Raw genomic sequence first — 12,683 nt, forward strand, 5'->3', positions numbered from 1 at the left:
TAAACAGGGCTTTGTGATGCTCACTGAGCTGCAGGAGTGCAATGCATTAGGGTGGAGTTTGTTTCCTGGGTTCTGAGTAAGGTGAGGTCTTTATTGCAACTGAAGACTAAACAACTGGAAAACTTCAGAGCTGGTCTCCTTCTGGAAGGAGCAGCTCCCACACGGCTCCTATGTTCAGTCAGTGCAGTCACAATATGTACCTGAAAGTGTTAGCTCCCCTGGTTGAGTTACTGTACTCTAAACACAGGCTTCCTAGGCAGCTGAGTTTTCCTGTGGGGAGATTTAAGATTTGCCACATAGGATTTGAGCTGTGGTTTAACTTAGTTCAGTGTCCTGCATTGGCCAATGGCAGATGCTTCCGAATGGGCCTTAATATGCCATGGTAGGGAACAGTTTTCCTGATGCTGGTTGTTGATCATTGTGTGACTTGAGCCAGCACCCTCACAAGTTTCTTGATTTTTATCCTAGCTGGCATGACTAGTGACCATATGATTGTAAATGTACATTGAAGCCAAGATTAAAAAAAAAACAACAGACAGTTATCTACAGTGCCTCATAGGACCATAGGGCTGGAAGGGACCTCATCAGGTCATCTAGTTCAGCCCTCTGCTCAAGGCAGTATCATCCCTGACTTTTAAACCATCCAAATCACTTGTGTAACCTGCTCTTAGAAATGTCGAAGGATGGAGGTTCCACTGCTTCTCTGGGTGGCCTGTTCCAGTGCTTAGCTACCCTCATAGTGAGAAAGTTCTTCCTAATCTCCAATTTAAAATTCCCTCTGTTGCAGTTTGAGGCCATTGCCCCTAGTCTGGACCCTTATGGCCACAAAGAATAGTCAATCTCTATCCTCTTTATAATCTCCCTCAATTTTGGGGTGCCATTTTCAAAGGTGCTGAGTTCTCAGAGATGGGGTAAGCACTTTCTGAAAACCAGGATCATTTAAAGTGTGCCAGCAGGGTACCCCAATTGCTATAGTTACTTGAAAATCTTGGATCCAGCACTTCCTACATAGTGTGTATTTCATGGAGTGGTGACTTCTCAGGGTAATTATATCTACTGTAAACAGCATGTTCCTTTTATCTCTCTCAAATATATTGCCTTCAGTCTCATCGAGTTCCCTGGTGTTTTGGCAGCAATCAGTATGACTGTCTTTTTAATGTTATTTCAAGTCAACCACAATCGACAAGAATTATTTTGTGTTGCTCTTAATGGTGATCCTCCAAATTGGAAAGATGACTGGGAAGGAGGGAGATAAAGGAAGACAGTCCTACCAATTAGAGACTAGATTGTCACTCCAGTGCTTTGTATATGAACTCTCTTGCCTATCTATACTGTCAGTGACTAACACCAGCTTTTGCTAATAGGCCACCAAGGCATTAAGAGTTTGAGTGGCTTATATTGCAGGATCAAGTCCTTTAAAATGTCAGTTCCTCAAGGAAAAGTCTCTTACTGTCAACAGCTCTTAACAAATAATTCTTCACATAGGGTTTGTAATGCAGCTGTAGGCAATGTGAAATACCCAGCATTGCCTCTGGTCATTTTTCCTATAAAAGACTAGTTAGCTCATATAATACTTCACTCACTAAAAATAGTTTCCAAGCACTTAGTAGTCAGTCCTCTCAGCCCCTTTGCAGATAAACAGATAATGATAATTACCTGATTTATGGATGGGAAAACAGAAGTGAAGATAGTTTAAAATGGCCACACCCAAGATTATCAAGGGAGCAGGGGCAGTGCAGCAGCAAAAGCTGGAAGTCTCCTGCAATCAATCCTGTGCTCTAGCCAATATCCTGTGCTGTTGGAGTGTGGCAATTTGGGGATCTGTCTTTGTACAGTGCGTGGGTTCTGCCAGAGATTGTGGATTTGGTGTATAACTCCAATTTGCAGTATGTAATACATCTGTTGTGGGCTACCAAGGACAGCATTGTATGTCATGCCCTGTCTGGAAGGAGCTACAGAGCAAACAAAAGTCATTGGCATGTAAGGCCTGTGCTTATGTGGGCAGTACACTGGTTATGTCCTGGGCAGAAGGTACCAGAGAAGAGTGGGAAATCTGCTTGAGACAAAAGCTTTCTTAGTAGTAGAGGAGAGAGATGGCACCCGCTGGCAAACAGGCATGATAAATGCTACATGTAACAATACCTGCCTTCTTCCTGGAAAGACTTACTGACCTAGGTTGGAGGCTCCTGGCAGATCTTATACTTAAGAAGCGATTAACCCATTGCACTAACAAAGTGTGATAACTTTGTGGCTGTTTCCCATCGTACCTTAAGTTGAGAGCACAGCAGAGTGCTCCCCAAACAGCTGACCAGCACACTGAGCCATTGCCACTTGCTGGTACAGAGGGATCATGATCACAGGCTCCCTCTGCATCCACAATAGGGCGTGATTGGGGTCCGATCCCCAATCCCACAATCGTGACTCGTATCATACGCGGATCAGATCAGTCCAATGTGTGTGAAAGAGTTTCTCCCTTGTGGGAACTTTCTCTGAAGGCAAAATAAGAAGCTTTCCAAACAATAAGATCCTGTGAATAGTTAGCAGCTTGGCCGGGTTGGATGAGCAGAGGGAACGAAATCCAGGACCTTTCCTCAGCCCCCCATTTCATTGTGGGTGCAGAATTTTAGCAAGTCTCTATGTGCCGCCTCCTTGGGAGGGGCAAGCACAGCCGCAGTCTCATTTGTTTGGGAGGTTTCCACTCTTGCTTCACTTGCTGTTTTTGGAGAGTTAGTGACCAATGAGCTGTCTCTCTTTCTCTTGTTAGTCACTTCAGAACAAATTGAACATCTTCATCGAAGATTCAAGCAGTTAAGTGGAGACCAGCCAACTATCCGGTAGGGCGCTGCTTAACTCCTGTACTCTGTTAATTGCTCTGGCTGAATTTTTATAGAGTCCCCTTTTATCCTGCATATGTGCTCTCTCTCTGGAGTTAGCAAGCCTGCTAAAGAGCCATCTGGATGGTACCAGTACAATGGCTTACAGGTGAGATCTTGTGGAATTGCTCTAAAAGGGATTGAAACCTAGAGAAATGTTCTTATTTCAGAAGATGCCATCTCTGACTTGGAATGAAACAGACCCCGTGGGACGGAGCGAGGGGAATACCATGCTGCTACAAGGAGCAATGCTGGTTTAGAAAGAGATGCTAAACTGAATTCCTGATCTCTTTCAGGTTACTGAGGGCATTTTTTCCACATGAGTCAGATATTAACGGTAATGTCTGGTTGAATCCCAGTTTGGGTAGTTACCCAGGTTTCCCTTGCAGTTGCAGCTATAAATTATTTTCACTTCCTGGCCTAGACAGCTCGGCACAACCATGTGCTGTGGACTGGCAGCCATCTTTCCCAAGGTGCCTACATCTCTGGCTGGCACAATACTTTGAACTGGTTAAAATATTTTCATCAAAACTTTTTTCCCCCAACCAAAAGTAGCTGTTTTGACCAAAATCAATATTGTAAAATTGGAAATAAGATCCATAAACTGTTGGTAAATATGTACAGTTTTATTGAAACAGTTGGGCTTTTTTTTTTTTTTTTTTAATCAAAATATTCTCAGGAAATTTTGAAAAACAAATAAAGGAAAACCACTTTCTGGGCTTTCTTTTGAAAATGCTATGGTTAGTTTCTGACCAGCTCTTTAAAGCAGGGTTTCTCGACCTGTGGGTCGTGACCCAAAAGTGAGTTGCAAGAATATATGAAAGGGTTGTGAACAAACTTTAACCATGGGTTCTCCGTTAAAGGAGGAAACGTGGGAGTTCCAGCCTGCAAGAGGCTGCTCGGGCCCCCCTCTACGTCCCAAGCCCTGCTTCGCCCCCCACCCTCCCCCCACATACTGGGGCCTTGTGGCTGGGGGCAGTGGGTCGGGAGCGAGGTGCATCGGCAAAGCCAGAGGGCTGTTTTTTACTTTAAACTATTTACTGGGTCAGGACTGGTCATCGATGTTTACAAATGGGTCCTGTTACAAAACAGGGTGAGAACCACTGCTTTAAAGCATGTGTTTAAGTGCAACAAGGCTGCTTCCTACCTTTCTTGGTTGTTGTGTGTGTTTTGTTTTTTTGGGTGGCTGGTCGACAGTGGCACAGCGCAGGATTACAATGCCCCAATCCTGTATGCAGCCTCTGCCTGTATAAAGAACGTCACAGTATGGAGGCATAGCAAGAATAGGGGAGAGGGCAGGGAAAGGATCAGGGAAGATTACACTGAGAAATCTGGTCATCATTTCCTGTTACACTTACAGGTTTGCCGAATCCTTGACTAACTGTATCCAAAGGGAAAATCTCATGTTAGTAAACTGATTGTTCATGTTCTTAATAAGATTGGCTTTAATAGGCAATGGTTCTCTGAGGGAGATTTTCACATGTGAGCAGGTATTTACCTCTGAGCATAGCCACTTTTTGGAGACTGTGCACGATGTTGAGATAAGGGGGAAGAGGCCGAGTCATAGTAAGAATACATGAGGCAGCATAAAAGGAAGTCCCTTCACTCTGCTTTGTGTGCAAGGTCTCTGTTCTTCCCATATTGGCGTAATTGCTCTTGTGAATTCAGGCCAAAACCTGGCAAGAAGAGGCAGCTTAAAACAAGTCTGCCTGGGGCTTTAGTTATTGTTGCAGGCATCATAAATAAAAGATTATCATGTCAAGAAGCACAAAGGAACCCCTGGCACTTCTGAGAGAACATGGTGGGGCTGCAGAACATGTGGGTGTGTTGTCAGGAAACCAGCTGTCACTGAATGCAGTGCCCACAAAATACCAGGAAGCCTCGCAAAGGAAGAGGCATTTTCCCCTGCGTGGATAAATGGTAGTGGGAAACCTCTGCCCTAAATGGAGTGTGGGAGGGAGCATTTTCTGGAAATGCTTCACAAAAGTGGGGGGAAGGGTAAGCAAGTATGAAGAGTTTACCTGAAGTGGTTAAAATGCTGCTGATACTAAGGCAACAGAGCAGAGGTCTGGTTTTTTTCACTCTCACCTTGCCTAGACTGGAATGAATCCCCAGTAGCAGGAGACTAACTTCTTGAGTTCTCTTACTTGGGGCCCTGACCCACAACTCTAGATGCTCCTGGCTCTTGCTTGGCAAATGCGTTAGTTTAGCAGCCTTGCTAGCAATTGGCCCACGAGGAGCTGGTCTATAGAGTGGGCCATCTGGATTTGATGGGAATAGCTGGTGAGTGCTGGTCGGGGAGGTGGATTCCAGTGTCCTGGTCTTCAGGGATACTACTGGGGAATCTGAAGCTGCTAGCTAGTTGCAGGGATGTTTACCCACCTAATTCTTCAGTGGGGGTGAAGACAGAGGAAGGATCTTTGCTGCATTATCCAAGGCATACTAAAACCCTATCAGCACTGGTAGAGGTATGTAGCATGTGTGTGGACTTCCCTAGGCTCTCAGTGGAAGCCTGCCCAGCCCTTGGTGGTTGAATGTAGTTCCCCATTCCCTTTCCCCAGGTCCAGTACCTGAAGCTTTCACATGCCTTACCAAGATCCCCTCCAGTCTTAGCTTTTCATGTGATCTGAAGTTTGTTCTGCCACCTTTGACGACTCCTTCAAGTTCTCCAGGAGCCCCACTGCGTTCTGTGTCAGGACTTTGGGCATCCCCCACCATGCTGGGTGTATCCCCACGTGGATGATCTGTGCTCAGCACAACTGCTAATTCAGTGCCAAGCATTTATGCAGTCATACGAGCCCTCGGGCACACCACAGTCTTCAGCAGTGACTCAGTCTCCATTTATGAAGAGAAGCAGGTTGACCTTTCTGTAGCTGCACAGTCCCATGGAGACCCAGTGGGGATGAGGTTGCTTTGCTCTGTGCTGTGACCTGCCCTGTAGGATGTTGCTATAGCAGGAGACAGCCTTTCATAAACCTGCTTTGCATAATCTGTGCGCATGACTTCTCCCCATGTCCTTCAGGGGAATCAGCAAATGGGAACTTCCACTGTGATTGACCAGAGAGGCCCTGTGGCACCACAACATAACTATCCCAGCTTCCAGGCTGCCTGGTAGTTTCTCCAGCTCTGTCTCACGGGACATGCAACAAGCTGAGTGAAACAAGGTCTGTCTGATGGAATATGTAGTTTTTCAGCTTAACCAAAATGATGAAGGAAACTTTTGGTTTGAATCCACCACAGTGAAAATTCAGAACAGCTGTTCCCTCCTTATGTACTTATAGACTGCCACCAGGTCCCCCCGAGCCTGCGCTTTTCCATGCTGAAGAGTCCCATGCCTCAGACTCTCCTCGTAAGGCCTGTTCTCTTCACTTCTGATCATGTGTGTGGCTCTCCCCTGGACTCTCTCGAGCTTCTCCCTGTCCTTTTTAAAGTGTGGAGCCCAGACTTGGATGAGTACTCCAGCTGTGGCCTCACCAAGGCTGAATAAAGCAGGAGAATGACATCTTGCGTCTTGCTTGAGATGCATCGGTAGATGCAAGCCAGGGTTTTATTTGCTTTGCAAGCATCATATTGGTGGCTCATATTCATCTTGTGGTCAATCGTGGCCCCCAAGTCTCTTTCGGTCATGGTGCTAATGAGTATAGTACGGCCGAGCCTATAGGCATGATGTAGGTTCTTTCTCCCGAGGTGGAGCACCTTGCATTTCTCTATGTTGAATGTCATCAGGTTTGATCCATCCACTGTGCAAGCCTGCCCAGGTCGGCCTGAATCCCAAGCCTATCCTCTAGAGCAATTATTTTGGGTGGCAGGCCTCTTACTGAGTTTTGGCAAGCCATCAAGGGCTGCGTGACAGGCAGCCAGGGGCAGATAAATATTAATTTTCCAAATTTTTTAGGGGCCCTGTGGGCTGGATAGGATGGCCTGGCCCGCAGGACACATTTTGGCCACCTGCTCTAGAGTGACTGAGCTTCCCAATAATTTGGTGTCATCTGCGAACTTAGCCAGTCTACTTCTGACACCCAAATCCAGATCGTTTATGAATATATTAAAGAGTACTGACTCGGTTCCACCGACAATCACTCTCTGGGTCCAACCAGAAACAATGTTTTGTTTCTGTTTCTGGCATTGACACAAAGCACCAAAGAGGGAGGTGCCATTTGAAGAACTCCTGACAAGGAAAAGATGGGGTTTTCTGCAGGAGCCTGGTGATCACGGCACTTACCTTGTTGTGAGAGAGCCAGGTTCAGATCCTTCCTCCTCCTCAGGGCACTTGAAGCCATACTTGCTGCCTCCCAGGAGAATGGAAGTAGGATCACTGCAGCAGGGACTGGGCCCTGCACCCCAGAGCGTGTCCCCAGTAACCACTAATCTAGAGTCATTGTTGCCATCTTGCTCTGGAAATTCAAATTACTATATGTGAAGTGGAACAGCTTCAACAGCAGAGAGCCCCATTTTGCCCCAGAATACCCAATAACCTGACAGGGTGCTCTTCTGGCTAGTGGAAGCTGTTGATTCAAGTCCCCTGAGGTAGTGAGCACCCGAACAGCTGGGCTTCTGAGTCAGGGAGGAAGCAACGAGACAAACCACCTTCTCATTCTCTTCTGGTTTATGAAATTAGTCTGGGGGTTTTTTTCCCTCATTTAAAATGTCATGAATTTACCCCAAACTCTGAATGTAGTTTTAGGTCTACCAAAATTGCATTTTGTTAGTAAATAAACTAAACCAAAAACGGTCACCAATCCATAGTTAAAATAGACATTGTTGCACCAGAGCCTCAGATGTGGGATGCCTGTTCCTAAGTGAGCTGCCCAGAGTTCATGATGCCTCATTTGTTGTGGGATTTTGGCTGGGGTAGACTTTTCCCCATGGAGTCTCTTTTCACTGCCAACCCCTGCGTGAGTCTATTTCCACCGTAGCCTCACTCCAAATCTTCCAAGCTCTCCAAGAATGCATTGGGAAGTGGGCTGATGATCAGAGCAGGATGTCACAGTTACTGGGCAAACTGCTACTCGGACCCCTCCCAGTCTCATTAGTACAGTCTGCACCCCCCCCCCCCCCCCCCCCCCAACCTCTCACAGATCAGGGAGTGAGTACCTCGGCAGGTCTGATTTAGGCCTGACCCTAGAGGCCTGTTCCATCAGGGGCAATGGCAGTGATAAATTAAGGTACCGTTTAAAGCAATGTACCATTCATTTACACCAAAAGTATTTCAGAAAGGCCTTGTGCTTACAGCCCTATTTACTGTTTCAGATGTCTTGCTTACCGTTTTTTCCCCCCATCTTCCCCAGGGGGACACTATAAGAACAAACTCTCTATTCTTCTGCAGAGTTTCTGTATGTCAGGCTGGCTCCCACCCAGAGCTCACTGGCAACTGAAAAGCCCTCCAAGGAAGAGAAGATGGTCCTAAATGCTTGATACCTTTTTGACCCCCATGCTCCCAGCTTGGTAAAATTACTGCCTCACTTTGGCCTGAAGCCTGGCACAGTAGAGGACTGTTCTGTACTTGTCTGCAGGGGTGCTCTTATTTGAGAAGCCATTGCGTTGCGTTCCTGAATAGTCACCATTAAATTCCAGCATTAGAGACATATAATAAATGTTCTCCTGACTCCACTAAGACTTGGATCAGTAGTCATACAGGAAATGCAAAGACCCATCTACAATAACTTCCCCTTGCTAACCCAACTACATACAACACTTACAAAATTGGATCTATGTTGTTCATAATACCAGCACCACGTATGTCCTGTGACAGACTGAGACTCCTGACACCCAGCCCCCTACTTGAACCCAGCTCCTTCCCACTTGAATTTTTCTTGTGAGTCTTTATGTTGAAAGATTTGCATCTGCTTTTTCAGTCCCAACTGGGATTTACTCCCCCATTTCTTCTTGAGAGCAATGCTTTCTGTAGGGCAACTAGGTTAGCCTGTTCTGAGTGACTGGCTTTAAGTCTTTTATTTGAGCTCAGCTGCCTAAGGCATGTTGCATGTCAGGTTTCTAATGAAAAGCAGGGAGGAAGGTTGTAAATTGGGCAAGTGCCTTCCCTTCCCCCAAGACTAACAAAACACTCTGATCAGAGATCCCTTTTCAGGCAGATAATGAGCTGCTCTGGAGGGGTCTCTCTCTCTCCAGTTATAGCCAGGCCGTCTCCTTACCTCTCCCCTAGAGCACTGTTTGTGATTCTCATTAGGAGCTTGCAGATCACTATCCAGACAGTAGCAGCTGACACCAGCTGCAGAAAGGTAGGAAAATTACAAGTGCTATCTCTAGAGATGATTCACGCTGTCCCCCAGGGTCTGTTCTCTTGTTAGCTCACTGCGTGATATATGCACACCAGTGTGTGTGTAAGCCACAGCTTCCTCCTAGCCCTTCCTGCACGCAAGTCATGCAAGAAGGGCCACAGTGGCAGTGAAATAAAGATACTCCCCAGGAAAGCAGACAGAGGAGCACCCCCAAGCTCATTCGGGAAAGCAGGCTCCTCTCTGCCTTTTATCCTAGCTGCTCCCCAGTGGCCTATACTTGCAGCTCCAGGTCAGCGTTAAGTTGGCTATACTACTCTAAATGCTCAGTGGCCAAAACTCATGAGTCAAGGCTCCCTCTAGTTTGTGCATCTTCAAATAATAGGTGTCGGTTTCTTTGGATCAGCCCTGCAATGTTGGTGCTTTTTTGGGGTTCATATTTTAAAGTTTTCTGCCCCAAAAATGTGTGCTAGGCATTTTTTTTTTTTAATGACAGCTTTCTTCATTATGACATAGCTGCAGGAGCTGAGACTTTTAGAAACACCAAATATCGGGAGTTTGTAACAGGGAGGCTAAAACAGCTTGGTTTCCATGCTATATTGTATTAATAAGCTCCCCTTTGCATGGACTGTATTTTTACCCAGGAGTGTGGGGTTAAAAAGTCAGAAAGAAAGCTGAGTGAATAGGCAAGCAGCTGAAAGGAGGAAGCTCAGCACAGTGTATTGTGAGTGACACCACAAGAACTGAGGGAGGAAGTGAGAGAGACACTATTTCCTCAAGCCTATAGCGAGTGGACCACAACTACACTGGCTCTTAACCCCCAGGGGAACAAAGGGTGCAGCAGTTCTGCAAGATCAGATGCTTCTGGGTGACGAGCTCCCTCAGCTCCCATTGCAGGATAGATCCATGATGAGGGGACTGATCTGAACAGCATACTGGGATGTGTGGAGAGGACCATACAGGGCACTGGGAAAACATCATGTTACCAAAGGGATTAAAGTAAGGCGTTCCCCATCCGTGAGAATCTGTGTATACAAGATGAAAGGGGGTTTTCATTGTAAGCACACCTGGCTGTCTTGATTCAGTGTTAGGATCTGACTGTTCCTGTGCCAGTGATCACAGTACGTTCATCTGTCAGTTGTCGGGGTTGTCCAGTGCCTGAGTGGTGTTTACCACCTCCATGCGCACTGCTGGTCACATATCACTTTAACGGGGGTTTTCTTGAGGTAGAGGTGAGCTTGGTTTTGCACTTACTGAAAGCGGAGAAAGGGGAGTCATGGTTTGAGTAGAGCATTAAAGCATAACGTCCATGCTGTCCTTACACAGACCACTCCCAACACTCCCCAGTTCTGGCCTGCAGCATCTTTTGTTGGTTCGGTCCTGATGCTCCATACAGCTCTGCTACCATTTGTGCAGCACTGCCTGCCTCTTTGACCAGTCTCAAGCAACTCATGTGGCTTCTGTTTTACAGGGACAAACAGTAGTAGAGCTAGTTCAAAACTTGGTATTTATTTTCTGCAGGAACTTTTAATGTTTCCAACTTTGTTTTCATTCTGATTTGGAAAAAATTCTCACAATGAAGCTCACCAAGAAATCATTTTATTTGGGGTTAATTGGAAAATAGATTCTATGGAATTGAAATAGGTTATGCCAATGCCATCACTTCTATAAAATATTGTTGAGCTGAAAAATCAAGGCCCTCTGTTCAGAGCATCGCCTCATCCAATCGCTGTGCTTAACTTCTTTTAAAACGAAACTGCGTTGAAATCACCCCGTCCCCACAGAAAGTTTAATCTGTGAAAAGGTTTTCCTGTTTGACAAATAACATCTAGTCAGAAGATTTTTCAACCAGGTCTCCCAGTTATTAACCTGAGGTCACTAAATGTGTTTCATTTGTGGCTTAAGATAAAGGTGAGTGCTAGTCTTGTGGGCACATGAAGTTGGACCTTTAAAAAATAGGGCTGAAAGGGGCCTCGTCAGGTCCTCTAGTTCAGGGGTGCTCAACCTGCTGCTATTCCCCTGCTGCCGAATTTCCAGGTCCCACACAGTTGGCTCAGGCCCACAGACTAACCTGGCTGGCACCTCTCATCTGGCCTGCGGGGCAAAAAGTCTAGGCACCGTGGATCTAGTTCATCCCCCTGTATAAACCATCCCGGTCAAGTGTTTGGAAGTTGTAAAGTGCAGGTTAGGCAATCACAGAGATTGCACGGCCAGCTGCAATCATGGGTTCTGGTGCTAACTACCCTCAGAGCCAGTGGTTAAGTACTGAAACACGTTATCTAATGAGGATGCGGATTCTCTGCGACTGGAAGGTTTTAAGTGCAGGTTAGCATCAGCCCAGACATCTATTTGTCTGTCTGAGTGCAGGGTTGGAATTTCAGCTCCAGGGCAAGCAGCAAGCAGTATGTGATATAAAGGCTTCAGTACACAGTGCCAACACCAAGGGTAAATTCCTCCTGCCCACCATGCTTCCCCACAACCCGAATCTTCTGAAAGCACACAGTGAGCAATTATGGCTCAGAAATGGCAAAGGTTCTCCCTGCAAATCCTTCAGTTTCTCCCTCTGCCTCCCTTCAAAGAACATAGCAGGAGACTGAGCAACACATACAATTGCCGTCCATGTGCAGTTAGTTTGCATAGTTACAGCCTAATCAATGTCCATATGTGCGTCCCACAAAAAGCCCCAGGCAATGGGCTAACAATGGTCTGCCCTTGCAGAGGCTGGCTACATAAAAGTTTTCCATCTCTGCCTTAAGGATCAACTGGTCTTGAGATTTAAATGCAGCTGGATTTTCCTGCTCCAAGTCCTCCAATGTTAAAGTGGTATCAGACCTAAGGTTGAGGAGGACCAGGTTAGAGTGCTTCTGGAGGGGCTGGACGTGTTCAAATCAGCAGGTCCAGATGCTGTCCACCCCAGGGTGTTGAGGGAACTAGCAGGGGTTATTGCTGGGCCCTTGGCACGGCTTTACGAGCGCTCGTGGTGCTCTGGCCAGGTGCCAGATGATTGGAAAATAGCCAATGTGGTCTCCATCTTTAAGAAAGGGAGGAGGGAGGACCCAGGCAACTATAGGCCATCAGTCTTACCTCAATCCTGGGGAAACTCTTTGAGAAGATCATCAAGGAGCACATCTGTGATGGGTCGGCATCGGGGATGATGCTCAAGGGCAACCAGCATGGTTTCATTAGGGACAGGTCATGTCAGACCAACCTGATTGCCTTTTATGATCAGGTCACAAAAGCATTGGATGCAGGTGTCGCTGTGGATGTAGTCTTTCTGGACTCAGGAAGACCTTTGACACTGTCAACCACCCCATCCTCATTAAAAAAAAGTAGGCGACTGTGGCATTGATGCCTACACGGTCAGATGGATTGCTAATTGGCTGAAGGGTCATACTCAGAGGGTGGTGGTGGACGGGTCATATTCGACCTGGGGGGAAGTGGGCAGCGGAGTCCCCCAGGGCTCGGTCCTTGGGCCCGCGCTGTTCAATTTCTTTATCAGCGATTTGGATGATGGGGTGAAAAGTAACCTGTTCAAATTTGCTGCTGATACCAAAATTTGGGGTGAGGTGGGCAC

At 46.6% G+C, this 12,683-nt stretch overlaps 1 protein-coding gene across 11 annotated transcripts in view; it reads left to right on the plus strand.

Annotated features, from left to right (window-relative positions):
* Nucleotides 1-12,683, plus strand: part of TESC (tescalcin) — a 31,204-nt gene that overhangs the window by 12,608 nt on the left and 5,913 nt on the right. For 8 of the 11 annotated variants that reach the window (XM_006016790.3, XM_025192872.1, XM_025192881.1 and 5 more), the window contains exon 2: nucleotides 2,765-2,834. The exons of 2 other annotated variants lie outside the window; for them this stretch is intronic. In XM_006016790.3, the coding sequence (XP_006016852.1) occupies nucleotides 2,765-2,834 (70 nt within the window). Of the gene's footprint in view, nucleotides 1-2,764; nucleotides 2,835-12,683 lie in introns of those variants that run through there. One more of the 11 variants, XM_025192938.1, reaches the window with a different exon arrangement.

Source organism: Alligator sinensis, unplaced genomic scaffold (assembly GCF_000455745.1).
Source record: "Alligator sinensis unplaced genomic scaffold, ASM45574v1 scaffold216_1, whole genome shotgun sequence".
In the NCBI taxonomy this organism is placed as follows: Eukaryota; Metazoa; Chordata; order Crocodylia; family Alligatoridae; genus Alligator; species Alligator sinensis.